Here is a 21,322-nt window from a genome sequence, read left to right as displayed (position 1 = left end):
GCATATGCAATTTAAACGCTGGAAGTCTGTTTAGCTTTGCTTGTACACATGGGCAAGGTTGAGTATGAAGTTAGTATTTTAACTTAAATAAGTGGTTACTGTGTTTTGTTTAAGCCATCAGAGTTTGAGGCTTAATGTTACAAACATCATATAAAGTAAATGCAAATTGATGCATGAAAAAAATATAAAAAGGTCAAAATACATTTCACTATATTTTTCTCCCCAAAAATATTGATCAAATTTACTTTAATATTCGCTATCAAAGATTCAGTACCCTCCTGAGTTCTTGGATCTCATCCTAGGATGATGTGTAAATGTGATATTTGGAAATTCAAGCTATACCTGACTTCAAATCTGTGTCTTGATTTCCAGTTGGGTTTAATTTGGGTACCACTATTTGTGGACTTCTCAGCACAATCAGGAAGTCCTCCCAACAACCTAAGAAAACACAAAATGTTTTTTACTTTCATTCAATCAATGACTGAATAAGCCTACCAAGAGGAAAATAGAAGAAGACTATCAGAATTTTTGCAGGACAGTGCTTTAGACAAGAAATAATGTATATGTACTTCACCTTGACAATAGCAGAACATCTTTCGTCTCTCTTCAATAACTACGCTAGTCAGATCAAACAATATAGTCATACTTGCTTTCCTAGGTCCACAATACTAACTGAAAATGCCCAAAACACTGTATGGAAGAGCCCAAATTAGGCAACCATTTGTAAATTTGATGTATTTATTAAACGTTAAGTCAGTGTGGATAACACATGAAAACTTTAGACAGATATGAAAGACATCTCAGGCCTCCCTACAAACTAGAACTTCATTCTCTAGTTTTCTGGGACATCTGAATAAGACCCCAGAAGAAGACTATATGAATTGCTTATACTTTCTGCTTACTTCATGCAAAGACTCTTTCCACAAATGAAGGGCTATTTTTTATGATTTCAAGAATTCTCTTCAGTACCCAGAAGCACCATCATAACTATACAGGACAGCACTTTGGTTTGATCCCATCAGCAGCACTTTATGAGTTTTATGCTGGAGTTTGTTCCCCTCCTGAGCCTCAGTATATGACCTGTGATCTGCTGCCACTCATACTTATCTTTGCTGACATAGAAATGATAAGCATTAGGAATAAAAACTATATAACAATACAGTACCTGCTGCCAATCAATTAATTATATCTCAGCAAAACTAATTAGTGAACTGCACCAGTGTAAATGATCCTCAAGTTACCAGGTGATTTGGTAGTTGCATAGGCGATTCCTAAATAATTTATCTTTATTATACAACTACTGTAAGCTGAAAGATCTCAAAATCAAAAGTTAAAAGACAAAGTCAATGAAAACTGCCATTTTGAAGAGCTTTGAGAATCAGATCACTTTTAAACAACCAGAAATAAATCACGAATTGTTGCTAAATAGGTAACAATAAATTTCCATCTACTATAGTAATTTTTCAAATTAAAAAGTTTTCCTTTTCTTTTTTGCTTCAGATAAAAGTAACGAACTGAAAACTCTTGGGAGTCTTATGGACTACAACTCTTTTCCTAAATTCATCATCAAACGGCTAAATGCTAAGCACTGCAAGGTAAAGATTCATCTCTGTAGATAACCAAGTTTTTGCTTCTTACTACCTTCTGCAGGCTTAGAATTGCCATGTATTTTTTTAAAAACAGTAAATTATTTTTCTCTGTTCATTAAAGCAAGTGACCCCTTAGCAGAAAACTTCTGTTGGTACTGAGTGAAATTCCATCTCATTACATTCTGGCAGTTAAGAAATCTCTATAAAGCAAAGACACATTGATTTGTATTTCTCCAAAAGAAAACCATTTTCCTAGCATTTCTTCCACTCTGTTACCATTTTTCAAGGATTTCTGTCTCCTGAAAAGTCTGTTACCTCACCTAATGCAGAATTAGAGGACGGATGGAAGTAATAGAAAGTGGGATCTCACTGGGCAACAATCAGGTTCTGAGTTAAAATTCCAGCAAGCCTATTTGGCTATCACAGTCCTTGTTTACCTGTGTATAAAGGGGTGCTAAGACTAACCTCAAAATTTTATGACAGTTATTTTAAAATACTTTTATTGCAAAGTATTCAATTGTGTAAAGTATGTCAAGCACTTCAGTAATACAGAGGATCTCGATCATGACCAGTTTACAGTGTAATGACAAGCAGATGAGAAATGGCAATGTAGCAAAGAATCTAACAGTTAAGTATTGATATTTGGTGTGGACTTCATGTATTCACAAGTTTCATGCAGCAGAATTTCATCTTTTTAATTTTTTTATCCTATTTCCTCTACATACAGTTCTTCCCCATGGCTTTGCAAGATGGGGCACTGAAGCCCTCAGACAGCATCACCTCAGAGTACAATTCAAAATTTACCAAAATGTTTATCACATAAAACCTTCAGTTGAAAGCAATCAGGTGTGGGCTACATGTCAAAATCTTTGTTACTGTCAATTCTGATTTTTACTAGGCCAGTATTCTCCTGCTGAAAAAAAGTAGAGTCTAAAGAGTGCATCACATCAACCCTAAGTCCAATCAGCTTATTGAAATGGCTTTCTCCACTCAGTTGAGAGCTCACCAAACCACGAGATAGATCAGCATACCTGGTACCTCTGCAGTCCCTTACTTCTAACTTATAGACCTAATTTTAGCTTTGCAGACATCTTCATTCTCCCTTAAAGGAGAGAGAGACAGACAATGCATGTGGGAGAAGGAGAGACTCTGGAAAGTAAAGAATAAAAGAAACACACAAAGGAAAAGCTACTCAAATATTGCTAGTAGAAACTCAGTTGGAATATGACTCCATGGTATAACACACACCTTTTAAATACGATACAGATTGACAGACTTTTCTTGATAGAATAGCAAGTGCTAACATGTATTACGCAGAGCTCTCCAAAGAGAAATTATGTCTGCCATCTCCCAAACAGAAAGTCTATTCTGCAGGAAAACAGTGCTGTGGGTGGGGGTGGCAGCAGGTTCTCACACAGTACAGACATTTTTTTGAGAGCACAGAAAAAGCATCCTTGTGCACACAGCTTGTGCACAGTCATCCTGGCTGAGGCATTTTTATAGAAACAGCCTTATCTCACTCAAGGGTATAAACTTGCTCCAGAAATGCCAAGAGAATACTGTGGATCTGCTTTCAGTTTAGCATTCAAATACTCAGCACTGAGGCAGGTAACAGGGATTTTGTAAGGCTGATTATCTTCCCCAGCCTACGGGCTGCTCCCAGATCTCATATATGCCATATATGCCCCCACTACATTCAGGTGCACAGTGCCTGCCACAGACTTGGTCTCCATCAGTACCATGTTATTTTGTGGTTTTTTTCTAATTCTTTTCCTGTTGTTGTTTACTTCTTAAGTAAATTCATTTTCCCAAGATGTGGTGCCTAACAATCTGACTATCCATGATATGCTTCAATACCAGAATACATTAGACTGTAAGAAGGCCCTATGGTGATTTGCTAATTAGCTTAACCCTTTTGGGACACAGAAGAAGGAATTTTTTATTAAAACGGGATAACCCTGGACTATATTGATCTGACTGAGAAATGAGTATTTTAGTCAAGATGAGTCTCAAGATGAGCACATGCTGGAAACAGCGATGCTGTTTCCATAGCAATGCCATGACAGCCTCTAGAGTGAAATAGTGTGCTACCAGGAAATGAAGGGAGCTCAAGTGCTATGAGCTACATAGTTCTGTGAGCAATCCAAATACATTCTCATAAAGAATATTTAGTGCAGCTAGATAGTCCAAAGATTGCTGCTGATGGCAAGAAAGCCTTATCAGTATGCTCCCAGCAGTCCTTTTTTCTCATTCACTACACCCAAGATGACTTATCTAACGGCTTAAGCTATGGGCAACACTGCTAAGCCATTTCAGACCAAACATTAACAAATATAGCAACCTGAACCTTAATTCTTTTCCAGTGCAGAATATCACCCATAATTAAGGACACTGACTCTCACTCTCCAAAACACAGCCAAACACATTAAACCTTTTGCTGAAGAAAATCCCAATATGTTCAATTATTTACCAGTTGATCTTGCCCCTTCCTTCTCTCTCACCTCCTCCTCTCCCCTGCCTCCTCCTGCCCAAATGATACTGAGTAAATCTGTTTGCAAGTGGGAAGCAATGTAGAGAAGTCTTGCATATTCCTCATTAAAATTTACACAGGCATAGCATAGACTCAGTTGTCTGCTTTTTAACCCACTTAGTGTTTATGCTAATACAAAAGCAAACCAGAAAAGCACTAATTGTATTTTATTTGCCTAAGGCAAACATTCTGGTCAAATTCTGCAAAGCTGATTTAAAATATTTTCCAAAGACGACAGAAAGAGAATTCATTTAAGATCTCCCTTGATCTCTCTCTTTTCAAAGAACGAACAATTCTCAGAGATTTGTAAAACTGCTGAAATAACGGTTAGAAACCAACTGTTCTCAAAGAGAATTCTACAAGACAAAGTATTTTACTTTCTCCAGTGTTTCCCATACAGTTTGTAAAGATGTTCAGACACAAGCTGAATGTCCAGAAACTCTACCACTGTATTTGTTGTTTCTGTCATTGTCACAAACAGCCTCTTGGGTAAACAGACTGTAGGTCATTATATGTAGCAGTGCTGCCTCTGAGGGAAAGTAGAAAGAAAAATAAACATCCCTACCAGATCCCTTATTAACAAATGCCACTTCAAACCAAAATGTTTTATATTTATTGTTTTAAACATGTATTTCAAGGAATCAAGCTTTGAATGCAAAACAGCAAGATGCTTCATTTCCCTTTTGCATCTAGTAAAAAGATGTGAAGCAAGCATTTCTAAAACTACTGCAGCCTCCTCCTGCCTAAATGTGTAACAGACGGCATCAAGCCCAGCAACATTCATTTATAATTTAAACTGTTTGCTTGGCAGAATTTTTTCACCTTAATATGTCTAGCCCTAATTGCAACTGGCACAGCCAATGTTTTTACCAGAAACTCATTGACTTCCAGGAGATTTATATGTAACTTGGTTTTCTATAGGACACAAATGCAGTTTCAGGGACAGATGTTCTTATTCAGGGGAAAACATGTCTGCAATTTTACAAGCACTTACAGGGCTCTATCTGGACAGAAAGATACCTGTGAAAAGACTGATGTAAGTTTAACTTACTCAACCCCTTCTTCCAGTTATCATGGTCTCCGAGTTAATTTACAATATGAGTAATATTCTGTAATTATCTCACCTTCTCTTGGAACATTTATGTCAATTTTCTGTTTATCAAGGAATTCAGTAAAAAAGTAATCTGCCTGATGATCTTGTTTTGACAACTGAGCACAGAAACAGAACTGGACAGAGCCTATTTAACTCAGTCTGCTCTCTTGGATACATATTGGTATCCAACCACAAAAGCCAATCTGCTACCACCATGGCCAGCTTAGCAAGAACATTTTGCCTCTAGCAAAGTGCTACCTAATGTTCTCTCCTATCACTGCCTGAAGTCTCCCATCACAATCCTCATGAATGCATGTTCATTCAAGCGTATCCAGAAGGAGCAGCAATATCTGCATCCAAATCCAAGACAAAAATCCAGTTATCCCAGAGTCATCCATATAAGTATCCCAAAGCCACTGTCTCAGATACAGCAAAAGTTTCCTATCCTACAGTTCAGGAATATATTCTTAATTTCCCTCTCATCATCACTCTTAAGATCATACTCAGAAATTGAGTCTGTCACTATAAACTGTATCACGTTTTAAGAGTTAAATCAATGAATCAATCAGAAAACTTAAAACACATTTTATCAGTCAATATTCATCAACAGGAGTGTGATAATGCTTGAAACAGAGTCCATGCAGCTGTCACCAAATGTGGTAGTTGAACACACAGGAGTAGAAGCCGTAAGATCCTGAAGTTATTTAATCTCAAGTAATTTTGCTATCCATGCTGTTCCAGACTTAGACTGTTTTCCAGGTCTTTCTTAGGATATTGCTAGAATTTGAAACATATTGGGAGGCCAAGCGCTTCTGAAGCCTGCATACAAAGGGTTTTCACACAAAGGGCAAATGAAACGTTGTTAATCAGGGCTATGAAATGAAATTCTCATAAACAATTTCTTTTATTTTTCTGCCTCAGTTTCCTCACCTACAAAACACTAGACAAATTTATGTATCTACTAGTTTCTTAACCTTTTGTAAGCATAAACTGATTAATGTATATAAAGGCCATGAAGCTTTGCAGAAATGCTAAGAATTATTTTACACTAGCATATTCTCAAGACTTTTTTTTCTGACTGTTTCAATACCCCATAGCAACTCTCTGATTTTCAAGGTTTTAATCACATTTGGCACTTAAAAATTCATTTGGGGTTGATAATTCTGTCAGTAAGCTCTTACTGTGGGAAATGACAGAGAGATTGCTGTGCTTGGTCTGACCCACTGCTCTGCCTTAGCAGAAAGAGAAGGATACACAGTAGAGGAGAACACACAGTAAAAGTATCCAGGCCAGAGACTGGAGGGTGAAGCTACTGTGAGGACAGTCAGGAGCCACACTGCTATTCCATACAGGCATGCTGACAGATAATTTACCTACTCCGTTCTTACTAAAGAATGGAAGCAGAGTTGCCTGGATATTGAGGCAGACACAGGTGGACTTTGAAGAACCACACATAAATTTTCCCTTTATGAACAGTCATATTAAAGAGGGCACCATTTAGCTTGCTTTATCTAGACCGGTGAAAGACAGAAAAACAATAAGAGTTCGGAAACAAATTGAGGAGGTATTCACAGGGTAAAGACACCTGTCACTTGATCCTGCAAAGGTCATTTTTTAAGGACATTAAGAGTTGTTTGATTTAAAGAACATGTTTCCTGTGACATTCACAAAGCATGGGTTAAGTTTCACAGATGACCTGGCCCACAAAGGAAGAAATACAATCAATCACCAGAGACAAGGAGAACACCCCATCATGTTGGTGCTCTCTTTTAGGAAATCTCTGCTAGCAGGAAAACTTCACTTTGACATCCAATAGTCCCTCAGATAAATCCACAGAGAAATATTCCTCTAACTCCTTTTGATCCACTCAAAAAGAAACCATCAAAGAATACAACATTCTGAGCTGGCCCCATAACCTATTTCTCTTCTTACCAGTGTATTTATGTTCTGCAAAACATGAATCAGAAGAAAATCACTTTTCTTGGCTACATTTCCTTTTGCTCCCCCTCCAAGCCACCCTGTTGCAGTGCAAGGGGCAGCCTCACAGACAGCTGGAATGATTCCACAACACGGTTGTCAGGATAACACCAGCATTTGATACAGCAATGACTGCATTAATCACAGACACAACTCACATAAAGCAGCTGAGCCTTACCTCCAAACTGAGCACATCTAGGGCATTAGGCTTCAGGGAAGCAGGATGATGGAGAACTGGGGGCAGGGGCAGGCTAAACACTGACCTTGCAGCAAAACAAGGTGGCGTAGCTCAGTGGGAAATGTCAGGTCTAGTCAGGTGGATAGTTACCATTCAGCTGGCATTAGTTTCCTATTTACTTGTCATTAACCAACTCCAAGACTGTTATTTTTCATATAAAATTCCCCGACTTTTGTAATCTCTGAACTGTCTCTTATGATACCTGAGCATTTTCTGTTACAAATACTGCAGGGATTCTGGTAAGTAAAGGTGTATTTTAAAAACAGCAGAAAAAATATTTTAAAACAGCTCTCTTAAGCCCTACTAATAACATCAACACTGAACAAGGAATCACAATAAAGGATACTGAAGCTCCTATCTGTGATAGCTAAATGCCAGAGGTTAATCCTGAGATCATCCGCTGACATGTATGTCTCACAGTCACTGTTGACGGATATTGAGTTGACATGATAGGTGTGACCATTAGCAAAGATTCTCCGGGGAGTGACTTCTACCATCAAATCCATAGGTTTCAATACAGGCACCTGCCAAAAAAAAACAAAACACAGACCAGAAAGGGAGTAAGATTTCAAATATTCTTTTGCTAAGATGATGAGAATTTCAGTGGAGAGAAAGCATTCAAAGACTACGATATTATAAAACTTCTTGACAGCGTGCACAAGCTGAATTTCCCCAAGGATGAATTGCTGGGCAAGGCCTTCCTTGCCAAGGAGGAAGGGAGAGACAGGAGAGCCATGGAGAGCCAGGTAGCCTGGACTGTGGGAAGGGAAGGACTGGCAGCTGCCACACAACAGGCCAGTCCCACAACAGGAGCTACTGTCACATATGCAGGAAGGTCTGGCAAGCAGTGAAGTACTAGTATTTTGCTTTTGCTAAAGAGTTTGCCATTAGCTGTAAATCACTTAACAGTATTTGCTTTGTTACTTGATGTCTCTCTCTCAAAACAGTCAAGTGGTGAGAAGGTTATAATCTCAGCAAAACATAATAAACAGAGTCTTGGAAAACAAAGTCAACATGTATTGACATTATAGTACATACAGACCTACCCCTGAAAAGCCAATAGCACAGATTATCACACATCAATGTGCCCTCTGTATTTCCCTGTGTCACTTCAATGTCATGCTTCAGTAAGTAGACACTCAATTTATTCCCTATCAATAAAGCATTAAACAATGTAAGGCTGTGGCCCATGATTGGGACTATTCAATGGTGTTGAACGTGCATCAGAAGCAATCTATCCTACATCAATCCACAAAGTAGTTTAAAGAGGAATATGGAGCAGTTAAATATTTGAGTTTAGCTTTCTACTAAAGGAACAAAACAATGGTTCACTCAAACTTTGAATTCTCAGACTATAAGCAATCTGGAATGGTTTTGTTTGCCTAATCACACTGAATAGATAAATATTCCATTACTGTAGTCATCTTTATACTTTGGAGGTTTTTTTCACAATAGATAATATTGTCTTGTTTTGGAGATGGAGATTGATTGTTTCATTTCAATAATAAAGAAATAGTAGTGTTCATACAACATAACCTTCCAGTTCTAACCTTTAGTCACTTCCTTTGCCAAAGCCCCTGAAGTGAATTCAGCCAATAAAATCTGAAAGCAAAAATCTAGTATGTTAACGTGTGGATACTGGTCTCCTCTCCCAAGAAAGAAGTGACAGGACAAAAGGAAATGGGCTCCAGTTGCACTGGGGAGGTTTAGATTGGATAATTACATTTTTTACTGAGTTAGAACTACCTTCTTCTTACAGAAACAATTGGATTTTGGACATGGACAACAGCTTACCTGCAGTGATGTTACTGTAGAAAGATCTTTAAGTTTTCCTTCTTCATCTTTTAAGTTGTACCCCTCTGGTCTCTTATCTCTTTCAGTAATTTTCCATAACTTGATTGTTTTATCTTTAAAAGAAAAGATTAACAACTATCAGTATAGAAATTCTGAACGTGGTAACTCACCTTTCACAATACATTCCTTAAAGAAATTTTTACACCTTGGTTTAGACAAGTCCTGTGCTGAAACAGTCTGGGTCACTTCATTCTGCACATCTAGAAAATGATGCCAACAGAAAAAATACTCTTGAAGCACATCCCATACCTTCAAACCTAGTCAGAGGCTCCTGGCAGCTGACAGACCATGTAGAGCACATGCTGCTCATGTGTCCAACCTGGCAGTTTGCAGGTGGCACAAAGCCACACCACTCAATGCTCACTGCCAAAGCTCAGTTTGACAACTTGACTCTGCAAGGAAATAATCTTGATGCTAAAACCAGTTTGATATTAAAGCCAGTTCGATAGAATACTTATAAACAGCACAAGAAGAGCATGGAGTAGAGACAGGTCAATGATCCCTGCCTGGGATTCCCATTGTGGGAACAGGCAGTGGGGTACTGGTGTAACATCAGGAGCTCCAGAAATGAAAGGCTGTGTGAAAAATGAGACATTTCTTCCTCCTAAGGGAAAGCAACTGAGGAAGAACTGAGGGAAAAAAACCACAAGAGAACTGTGTTGTAATGGTAAGAGAGAGAAGTGGGGAGAAAAATATATTAATCTTGCATTGAATGGAATAAAATCTAGACTCTTCTTTTTTCATGATGGGAGAAGCACATGATGATAATGATGCCTCTCAAAGAGGCTCTGGAGTCAAAAAACATGTTTTAAACATTTCACACCACATAGTAGTTGAAGCTGAAGATCTCCCTAACACTGTCCACTCCCACTGTGGCTGTGCTCCCAACCTGCCAACCCTAACCTAGTCTAGGAAAGACTGAAAAATCAGTGCCAGTTCTTCTCCTGCACAAAATATCTGCCCTTGAGATTCTAACAGTTGTTTCACTCATCTGCTTCTGGAGCAGCCAAAATCCTTCCAAAGTTTCTGCCCTTCAGCTGCCACCACAGCTTTCATTAACCTCAGTTCCTGCCACCATTTCTGATGTCAGCCCACTTTCTTCCTTTACCCCTCTGTCCCCAAGTACATAGCAGAGCACAACTATTTCCCCAGTGTGGCTGATCCAAACATTCTTTAAAAGGCTAATACAAATCATTTTAAAGGTAGGATACAGGAATACATGAATTGATTTGCATTTCTATAGCAACTATAACTTTGAACTTTTTTCTTTCCAAAATCAATTCCTCCATTACTCATTTTTTTTTACTATTATGCATCTCCTAATGATATTGATGTGCTAATTTCCAAGCAAAAAAGAAATTACAACTGAACAATCAAAGAACAAGAAGTTACTTCAATCTGCAACCAAAAAGGTTCATTTAAATATTCAATAAATTTCATTTGTATTGTATATCACCTTAATTAATTACTAAAAATACATATAGGCCATGTCATGCACTTGGATTTTTATTACATATAAACAGTGCATTTCTGCTTATCTAGACAAAAAATTTATAAAGACAGCAATTGTAAAATGAATTACAAAAAAACCCCACAAACGATTTTCCATTGTTGGATTAGGCTGCTATTAATCTATCCCTTTCCAAGTGAAAACTATTTTACTAGCAGTTAAGGTTATCACATGTTGGTTATCTTCTTCTTCATCCACCTCTGGACTTTAAATACTCCTTAGAAATTTTAAGTATGCTTATATTTTGCAAAATATAGAGAAAGCAGAAACATCTCTGTGAGGTTAAGCATTCAGTCTCAAGGGTGTTGTGAAGTTAAAATTAATTAATGTCTGGTAAGCAGTCTGAAATCCTCAGATGAAAGGACCTATATGGGCTAAATTCTGATCTACCCTACGTAGTCCACATCGAAAATGGCCCCAATTCATTCTGGTACATAAGATACCAATGAATCATAATAATTTATTATTATAGTACAAAATCACTTCAGTTTACAGCGCAAACTACAAAATTGTTAACTGCGAGCACTGCAAATTCACAGAGGGATTTGAAAGCCTTGGTGGTTTCCTTCTGCCTCCATCAATTAAGATGCTGCAATCAAAGCTAAGCTGATAACCTGTTGATAACACAGTGAACTGGAAAGGAACCAAGATCCCCTCTGAGAGAGCTGACCTGTGGCAGGAACAGCTTCAGACAGAAGTCCTCCTTAGAATGACACAAACAGATCTGAGCAGGTGCAGTCCTGCCAAGTCTCATATATTGAGGCTTAGGTTTAGACCAACTCTCCCCTCATGTTCCCAAACAGCAGGATGCTCCTTCCAGCAAATTCCATGGGCACTGTCCATCTGTGCCCACGGAAAGCAAGGATGTTGCCTCACAGTTCTCATTTGTCTGACCCAAACCGTGCTTTAGATCCTAAACTACAAGAGAGCAAGATATCAAAACTTGCATTCAAATAGCAGGCTCAGAACTTAGTACACAAAAACCAGTACTGAAGGTATTTCTACAGCCTGTCCAATATGAGCATGTGTAACAGATAACAACTTTACTCTCTACAAGTTAGGAAACGTACTATTACCCCTTTTAAAAGGCAGGGAATTGGTATACATTGTCAAAGACTTCTCACAAGCGATCTGTGAGACAGTGAGTAATTCAGCACGCGCCATCTGTATCCTAAAGTTAAAACCATCTTTAAGAATATGCCAAGAGGTGAATCTTCAGCCTTCAACCCTGCTGTGCCAGGAAGCTAGGAATCCTCCTTGGCACACACAAATGTTTTGCAATTCAAAGCCAAAATCCAAAGCCTATGCCAGTGGAACCATTTCTGTTCTCCTCAAAATAAAGAGGTCTGCTGGTATGCTCCAGAATTAAGAAGGGGGAAAAACAGAGGCCAAAGTATTTTCCCGGGTCCTAGGCTTGCTCAATGTTGGTTGAAACTGGATTCGCCCACAGCAGCACTGATTATTTCTTCCTTTCTCCCCTCCCATCATGGTAGGAACCAGAAGACTCATATAAAGGTCTACTAGGCCAAGTGTAAAAGCAGCATATCTGAGGACTTGGTTGTATTCCTCTGTGTTTCTAAAAACAAGCTTTAAAATGGAAAGGGAGAGATTTACTTTTAATAATCCGGTTTTGTATCATGGACTTGGAAGAAGCCGTTCATAGTTATCTAAAGAAAGAAGGGATATTTTGACGATGGGAGAAGAGCAGAAGTAAAATCTCAAACTTCACAATAAGCTGACTAATCACTAAATTAGCACAAATCACCTATCTGTAACAGATACTTTTCATTCCAAATGAAACGTAACAGTGCAACCAGAAATTCAAAGACAACCTCAAGGAAAACAAACTACAAAACATAAAAAAATTGCTATCTACTGTGAATTAATGTAAATATTATTCAATGCTATAAACTTTAGCTAGAAGTAATCACTTTGCCCTAAAGTGTCAATTCCCAGAGGTGAGTTTACGCTATATTTTTATCAGCAATTCCTAATTACGCTTAAACTTCTACAAGAAGAATTATTTTCTTATTTCAATGAGATCTAAGATTTAAAACTGGGTATTTTGTCTCATGCATCATCTGCAGTAATAAAGTTTGAGGGTGTCCAAATGCTTCCTAAATGACACCTGTATATGTTAAGTAACATTCAGTTTCTTCTCCCTATTTCACATCCTCATATCCCCTTTCAGGAATAATACTGCCTTTCTAAATCAATAGTCAAATATTTTAGAAATATAAGTCAGTATCAATATCCTATTATTATTCCTCCTGTCTTCCAAAGATTTGTGTAACTCTTTAAAACTTAAATAAACCATTCTGATGATAATGAATGAAAAGACAAAGAAATTCATCTCTCTCACCTACATTCATTTACACAGCTATAAATAATAAAGGTTATGACAAATACAGCACACAACATTCTGAATTCCCAGTGAAACACAAGCTGCTGAGTGTGGCGATGCCTTTGTCACAAGACCTATTTCAGCACAGCACTTTATGTTAATAGAAAAATGGATAGCTCTCTAAATGTCAATGGATAATCAATAGGAAAATCGTTATGATTCCGTGAGTAAAATACATAAATAACAGATATCAGAGTCAGTATGGTAGTCTTTGTAAACTCCCAAAGAGGAAATTTCTAAAACTGTAGATTAACATGAACAAACATATACCATCAGCATTAAAACATACTACAGCAAATACTGATACGTCCTGCACACTCTCATCTATCTTACCATTTGTTGATAGAAGCGAGTGAGCTGCATTTTGCTGTGGTAACCACTTGATCTTGTTTATTTTTTCTTCTATCTCCAAGCTCTTCAAATAATCAAATTCAGGTTCATGGCTCTGGAAAGTGCTGTAAACATTGTACTCCCCCTGATTGTAAGGCTCATTTTTACTCTGTGGAAAATAAGAACAACAAAAATATGTGGTTTATGAAAGCAATATTTCTTCATCTCTTAGTAAAGGTGTATGGGCAGTCTTATAAATATATAAAAACATATTGGAAGTTAATTTAATTTCTCATTTAAAACATGGTATTGACAAACTTGTTTTAACAGGAATGACATTTCCTGTAAGTATTGAAACAGCACTTAATAATAGAAATTTTTGAAGTAATGTCAATTATTCAGGAAAGATTTCTAAAAAAGACATTGCAGATGGATGGAATTTACAAGCAAAACATAAAGGTACCACAGAGAAGGTATTGTTTTAAATGGAATGGTTCCAGCATCAGGCAAAAGCTGCTAAAACAATGCAGAGGTAAAACAAAAATAACTTTCTTTTTTCTTATTTTGGAATTTCGAAGCTCTGAAACATTTTTATTTGGGACAGCAAATTTGCAAGGAAAAGATCCCTCTTTCACTTCCTTTCTAAAGGGAAATATTCTGTTTTACTGAATAAATATTCTGTTTTACTGAATCTTGAGACTATAAACAAGTTTGTTAATTTAATTCAATTAAAGTATTAAAATTTAATCCAGGTTTTATCAAACTATTAAGGACTACACTGGTAACTCACATACCTCAGGTTCCCTTTGGAATATAACAACTCGACCCCCCTTGTCACCAGTAGCCAGCAGTTCTCCAGTGTGGTTGAACTCAACTGTAGAAATAATATCAGCTGGAGGAAGGAAGAGAAAAAAGGCAAACTTTAGACTGCTACTACAAGACAAAGTCACTAAAAATATGAAGCACTTCACAAAAAATGCAACAAATGAGGGATTTGAAGGGATACAGATGAATTCAACAGCAAGTCACTGATGCAAACAGGCTGCATGCCATTACCATATGAGGGTGCTACACAATGAAACAAGTGCAAACATTAAAGAGGCAAATTTGTGTTTCCAGCACATCTGCAGTTTGGGACTGGAGCAGCTCTCTGGAGAGGCTGTGCTTCAAGAAGAGCCATCTCGGTACTGGCAAGAGCAACAAAAGTGGCCTCCTGCTATTTCCTCTAGCAAGGACACTATAACATCTCAGTCCTGTTGCATGTATTATTTATTCTGCAACCTTTATGAGGGTTTTAACATAAGCCCCTAGCACTAGTTTTCTCAAATATGTGTTCAAGTCAAGAATGCAAAAGCAAAGTACATGTAGACTGTCCTACCACTGAGAAATGAAGGCAAACCCAGAGCTGTTCACTGTGCAAGGGCCCATTCAAATCACTGCTTTCAGAAAATCATTTCAGCACCATAAAAATGTGTCATCAAAAGACAAGAAAGCTCACAGTCTTTCTAATTCTCAACAACTGCCTTTCCTTAAGCAGTGGTATCAGCTCGAACAAGAAAACTCTTCAAAACTGGATGCCAGTCTTGAGCACAAATTACTACACGTGAGGATGAGAGAGAGGGAGACTGTAGGAGCAAAAGAACTGGTTCTTGTGTTTGAATGACAGTACATGCTGGAATCATAATCCACAGTTAATCCTACACTATTAGCATAATTTAAATTAAAATGCCTAGTGCAATAGTAAATTAAGAAACCATCATATATACAATCATAGGCAAATGCAGGGTATTACTCAGAGATTGCATGTCTGAATCCTCTATAATGATCAGTATTCACTCATCAGAAACATGGGCCAGATTGTAGAAGCGTCAGTAGTTAGGAACTCCCCTTTAGGCATAAAATGCTACGGTTTCCAAACACGTTCATCATCCATCAGTTTATACTGAGAACAATGAAGTGACAGTGGGCTAAGCTCTTCTGAAAACCTAGCCCCAAATGAGTTCACAAAAATTCAAAGGAATTGAAATAACAAGTGGATGTACCATTTACTTGATACATTTTATGAATTGAAAACATCTGTTCCTATTATTCTTTTAATAAACTAGCAGTTCAGTGTTAGAAAGCTTCTATTGCCAGTAGCTCTCATCAGCAACACAGTCATCCAACAGCCAGATTCTTACTCAAATATTATAAACAATTTATCATCTAAAAAAGGAAAACTTTACTCCAATCGCAGTAAAGAAAAATATCTTATCTTTTTTTTAAGAAAACTTCACCATCAAGTTCTTCCAAACCAAACCAACCTTCCTCCCTTCTTCCTCCCCTACTATACATATGAAGAAGGAAAGGGGAATCCTAAAGCATGTCATTTTCTCGTGTGTCGAATAAAATCTATGGATGTGCAGACTTTGACAAAAATGGAACATGAAGACTTACGATATTTTGGGTCTGAACCCAAAGCTTCTCAAAGGTAATGGTATTTGATTTTAATGTGCACTTCTACAGACTGCATAATTCATAGGTAATAACCACAATAGCTCTAAACTTACTAGAGTACAGAAGAGTAGAGAGACTCTGATTATGGCTGGTGATGCTCTGGGGCTTGGGATGGGTTGAGTTTGAAAAAAATGCCCCCCTTTTTTTTAATCTACAAATCTAATCAACTTTTCAGGTGTGTAAAGTTCATTCATACTGCTTCCAATGGAAGAACACTTCCTGGCTGCTTCATTCTTATCCTGCAGAATTCACACCGATAATAGGTGTGGTCTCCTGCTTATAAAATGATACCTGCATGATTTTACTAATTTAAAGATGTTTCCTACCCCCATCATAAAGGCAGAACTGCAAAAGTCTCATATACTTTTAAACAGTCCTTTTAAACAGAGACTCTTATCTTTAGTGTATAGTGGGGAAGAGGGGCAAATGCAGAGGGAAGAATGTAGTATCTATTAAAATATGTGTGTGTGTGTGTGTGTGTGTGTGTGTGTGCATGAGTCATGCAAATGAGATGTTCTCAACAGGTCGCAGAAGAACCAGATAAAATAACTGTGCAAAAGGAATGAATGGTATTTGAACATATATGTGTGAATACATTTGCTATCGGCCTGAAATACACCTGCAACATCATGAAATATTCTTCTCTATAGTCACGATGGTCATAAAATATTACATCACACTCTACAGAGGGTGTCAGTCAATGCCCACTAAAGTTCACAGGAGTATTTGAACAGATTTCAATATTAACTGAACCAGGATTGTAATGAGGCAGCTCTGCATTTTATTATATTGCATTTGTCATTAAAATATTGTACACAATTAAGTGATTATTATTTAAGGAGCCAATACAGTAAGCATCTGTGGGCAGTGTGCAGTGATGTTGTTCTGAGGCAAAATTCTCATCCCCCCCTCCAAGGTGTTTCTTCCAGATATATCTCTCCTTTCTATTAGAAAAAATAATTCCAAAGTGGAAACTACCTATCACTTTTAAATTAACTTGTTGTGAAAAAGAGCAGATCCAATATTATGACCTTACAGGCTATGTGGCTTGTTGGTAAAAAATTATCCTTGAATTGGAAAATCACTTGTATTGATCCCGTAAATAACAGCTGAAAACAACAGCTGTCTGTGCCCCCACCTTCTTCCCCTCCCCCCCCCAAAATAAAATTATCCAGCATATCTGTTCAGCAGGTGAACATTAGTCATGCTGTTTTCATACAAAAGATTAACCAGGCTGGCTCTTCCTAAGACAGAGGAGGTAGGAACAGAATCAATCAACAAAGCTCTTCATACCCTTCTGCAGAACACTCCCCAACGTATTTATTAATGCTGTACCAAGATCACCCGCTGTAGTCCCAATCCTACAGATTCTTCCATTGCAGAATGGCCCCCTGAGCACACAGAGCAATTAACTACTAGATTTCACCCTCTCCAGGATATATAAATGCACCACAATGGAGAAGCTGATGAATTTGCATGTACAGTAAGCCCTTGGCAAGGGATGCCAGAGATGAAAGACTCCTTCCAGCCTTCTCCTGCGCTACACCTTCCCTATCTCTGCTGGCAGTGCCAAGCTTTGCACTAACAATTAGGATTATCAGAGACAGAGATAATTTACCTATTAAGAATAATTACGGGTAACCTCAATGCCATCAGCCAAGCATTTCCAATCTAATCGTAAATCCCAACTTTTATCCAACAATAATCTTCCTACTCCATTTTGTCTATGCAGAATTATATATAAACTTGGATTAGAAAGTCATGATGCTCAATATTTTCACTTAAAAAACACAGATGCTGACTGAGAAAAGCAAACACAAAACTTCCAAAAGATGAAAATACTCCAGGGGCCTAAACACCCGGTCCACATCCAGCCACAGCAAACTGTTCCAGCAGGTACAATGCATTACAGACTTGAACCCACAGATTAATTTTACATGTTCACTGGAAGACGCCATATTACTCTACAGCTTAAACTGACAGAAAGCTTTTCCTGATCCAGTCTGAAGTATTTAATTCCCTGACTCCCAGTACTGCTGCCCTTTCACACATCACTAATTCCTCTGCAGCTTCACAATTTACACTCCTTACATTTTCTTAATGGCTACGTTTTACCCAACAGCTGCTGCTTAGCTGGATATATTCTGTTTTTGTGATAGATCTAAGTCCATCAATGTACATCTGTGCTCATCAAGGTGTATGGAGCTGCTCTTCCCTCAACTTTGTGAGTATTGCTCCAGCACAACTGAAGGCAAAGGAACTCGCCAGCAGCAACCCCATCCCTCAAGCTCAGTGGGGAGATGAAACAAAGGTTGGTCCACGTAGTCCAAGTCAATTCTGGTCAATATGTATTTTTTCAATATTCACTTTCTAGCCTCCTTTAGGTTTGTTTTAAGGAATAAGCTTTTAAAAACTGGTCCAAATACCTCTACAATAATTAGAACAGCCTTATCTATATAACCAATCTTCCCACCATTTTGGGGCACTCTAGCAAAATTGCAGACCATTTTCCACGTAATACGCACTCAGGGAAGCAAAATCTGAACGTACTTACATATCTTCATACAGTCTTTTGGTCATAAACCTCAAGCAAATCTAAGAAAAGCTCAACTATAATTTTCAGTATGTTATTTTTACTAAAAATGTCTACCTTTTTGTAACCTTTCATCTGAAGATCCTGGTATACTTTATTTTGCTTCAGAAGACCAGGAAAGCAAAGAAAATTACAGAACTATTTCATCCAGCACAGAAATGCAGGTTTTTGGACAGCGTAGCAAGTTTCGAGGGCAAACATCATGCAACAGTACATGGAAAAGAAGATCAGAGAATATAATCTTCAATTGAATTCCAGTGCAATCCTGATTGAGAATTAAAGGATTTGGAATGGCCAGAACACAGGAATTAAAATCATTACTTTTCTCAAACAAAAGCTGGGAAATCCTACCAGCCAGAACAGGTCAGAACTTCTCATTAATATCATACCCACCCAAGTCAGCACAGCAACACTGCCGGCCTGAGCTGACTGAATCAGCAAGTGGGTCAGGTTTTTATTGTGCATGTTCCCAGTGGTTAGCAGGCAATCTTGTAGTCTACGTTATTTCAACCAAGTTGTGACCTGGCCTAACCTTGGTTTGTGAAATCCAATAAGATCACAGCACAATCTGGCATGGCTGCAAGCAATGTTCAGTCGTACTGATACAAAAGTCCCTGAGGGGCATAATCTGGAAGAAACAACAAAGAAGCCTGCAACAAAGAGAGCCATAAAACAAAAGGACAAATGGCAAATAAAAGAGGAGTAGTATTACAGCATCTCGAAGGGAAGGCTATTACAAAGAACTGTGCTTTCAGAATTTAATCTAGACTTGGACACAAAAAAAAAAAAAAGTGAAAGAAAAAATGGAGAGAAAGAAAATGAATGGAAAGAAAAAGCCTGCTTCCTTTTTTAAAGCTGAAGTTTCAAAGGTTTCCTAAAACAGCAAGAAAACAAGGTATGCAAAATCTCAAAAGGTCAAATGAATCCTTCTTTTCTGAAATAGCTGGCAGAGAAATCCCTGACAACAGGAAAACTTCCTACTTGAAGTAGCAGTCTCTATAATGCACATCTATGTTGGTTCACAGCAACATTATTCAACATCTTGGATGCAGGGCTTGTATGACATCAGAAACCGCTCCTCAAAATTCAAGTAAGCACAATGCAAACTCTCACATATCACCCTGTCCACCTTGGCTCGGTCAGATACTTAACACAAGTAACCAGCACACCAGAAAGCCAGCTCCACTCCATGGGCAGACAAGACGGGGAATCATAGAATCAGAATTGCCAAGGCTGGAAAAGACCTTCAAGATCATCAAGTCCAACTGTCAACCCAGCACTCCCACTGTAACCCCTAAACCACTACACCATATCACTCCAGACAGAAGTTCATTGACCTACACACAAACTGCCTGATCACCTCTGCAAGGCACCAAAACAATGTAGCATACGAGCAGACAGTTGGGTGGCCCGATGAGAAGGACACATGAGAGAAAATGAGAACACAAGGATGCATGAGATGGAAAGAGGAGGAGAGAGCATAAAAACACATCAAAAAGAGCAAAAGCACGACGAAGGGTACATGAGGGGCTATATGCACACACAAGAGCTTAAGAAAGCATGAAAGAGTACAAGGAAATGCTACAACAGAAGATAAGCAGTTTGAAATGCAGAATGTATCTGCCCCTTTGCCCCTGGGATTATCTGCCACCCAACCTTTTGCTTTGGTTTTTTCCTCTTTTACTGTGTCTTTTAAGTCTGATGGAGTTAGGGTTGAAAAACGGCAACTGTTTGCTCCATGTTAGATTCAGGGGCAATGCAAAACACAACAGCAAACTGATTTTGGGCAAAGCAAACTTTGAACACAGATGCTAACACTAGAAGTGCTTCAGGGATCAGTGAAACAAGGTGATCAATTAGTAACAGAATGAAGTCCAGAGATGTCTGTCCACTACACCTCATGTAGTTGTTTTGCTAAGTGACACCTTGCCTGGCTTCATTGTTATCAAGGGAAAATATATCAATAGCAAAAACCAAACAGTCCCATTTAATCTTGTCACGCAAGAACAAGGATGTTTATCAGGCTAAATATCACCTTTCTTCCTGAGTACAACAATCTCTTCCTGATATGAAATCCAAAACCACAGGGTCAAACCCCAAACAGATCTTGAAAGACTCCTTGAAATATGACCACTTCGGCTAGGGATGGTAGTAAATAAAAGTAAAAATAAATAAACAATGGAAGCAACAAATTTCATAACTTCAAATCCTTGCAAGCACTGATATAATTTTCCCCTTTTTTTTCCACCTTTAAACTCCAATCTTTGGATTTCAGAAATGTTACACATGCACACATTGGTGGCCTGCATCAGTCACCCCTAGGTGATCATGAGAACAGCACAATACTGCTGAGTTTCAGAGATCCATACATCCCTATATCTTCATGGACCAAGGAAAACACCTTCCCATTCAGAAAATCTGAACGTATGTTCAGTGCTCACTCAAAGAAAGAATTTACTTGAATCAGAATATAAAAAAACAAACCACAAACCCCCTGTATGAACACCTATGACCACTGTGATTTCCTCTTCTTAGCGTGGAGCTTCAACAGAGTTGGGTTTGTCCTCACCTATTTTTGTATGTACTTATTTTAAGAGCTTAGAAAAATTATTTCAACAGCTTTTAATCATATGCTAATTTCTAGCTCTATTTCTCAAATTAGAAATGTCAGGAAATGACACCCAATTATTAGAGCACAGTCAATGCGG

At 38.1% G+C, this 21,322-nt stretch overlaps 1 protein-coding gene across 7 annotated transcripts in view; it reads right to left on the bottom strand.

Moving 5' to 3' along the window:
- PPP2R2C (protein phosphatase 2 regulatory subunit Bgamma) overlaps positions 1–21,322 on the bottom strand; it is a 190,088-nt gene that overhangs the window by 42,549 nt on the left and 126,217 nt on the right. For all 7 annotated transcript variants that reach the window (XM_050337793.1, XM_050337795.1, XM_050337796.1 and 4 more), the window contains 4 exons: positions 14,320–14,417; positions 13,529–13,694; positions 9,222–9,334; positions 7,774–7,951 (listed from right to left, as the gene is read on the bottom strand). In XM_050337793.1, the coding sequence (XP_050193750.1) occupies positions 7,774–7,951; positions 9,222–9,334; positions 13,529–13,694; positions 14,320–14,417 (555 nt within the window). The remainder of the gene's footprint in view (positions 1–7,773; positions 7,952–9,221; positions 9,335–13,528; positions 13,695–14,319; positions 14,418–21,322) is intronic.

Source organism: Myiozetetes cayanensis, unplaced genomic scaffold (genome assembly GCF_022539395.1).
Source record: "Myiozetetes cayanensis isolate MyiCay16 unplaced genomic scaffold, myiCay2020 scf7, whole genome shotgun sequence".
In the NCBI taxonomy this organism is placed as follows: domain Eukaryota; kingdom Metazoa; phylum Chordata; class Aves; order Passeriformes; family Tyrannidae; genus Myiozetetes; species Myiozetetes cayanensis.
This window is presented reverse-complemented; position numbering and strand designations above follow the sequence as displayed.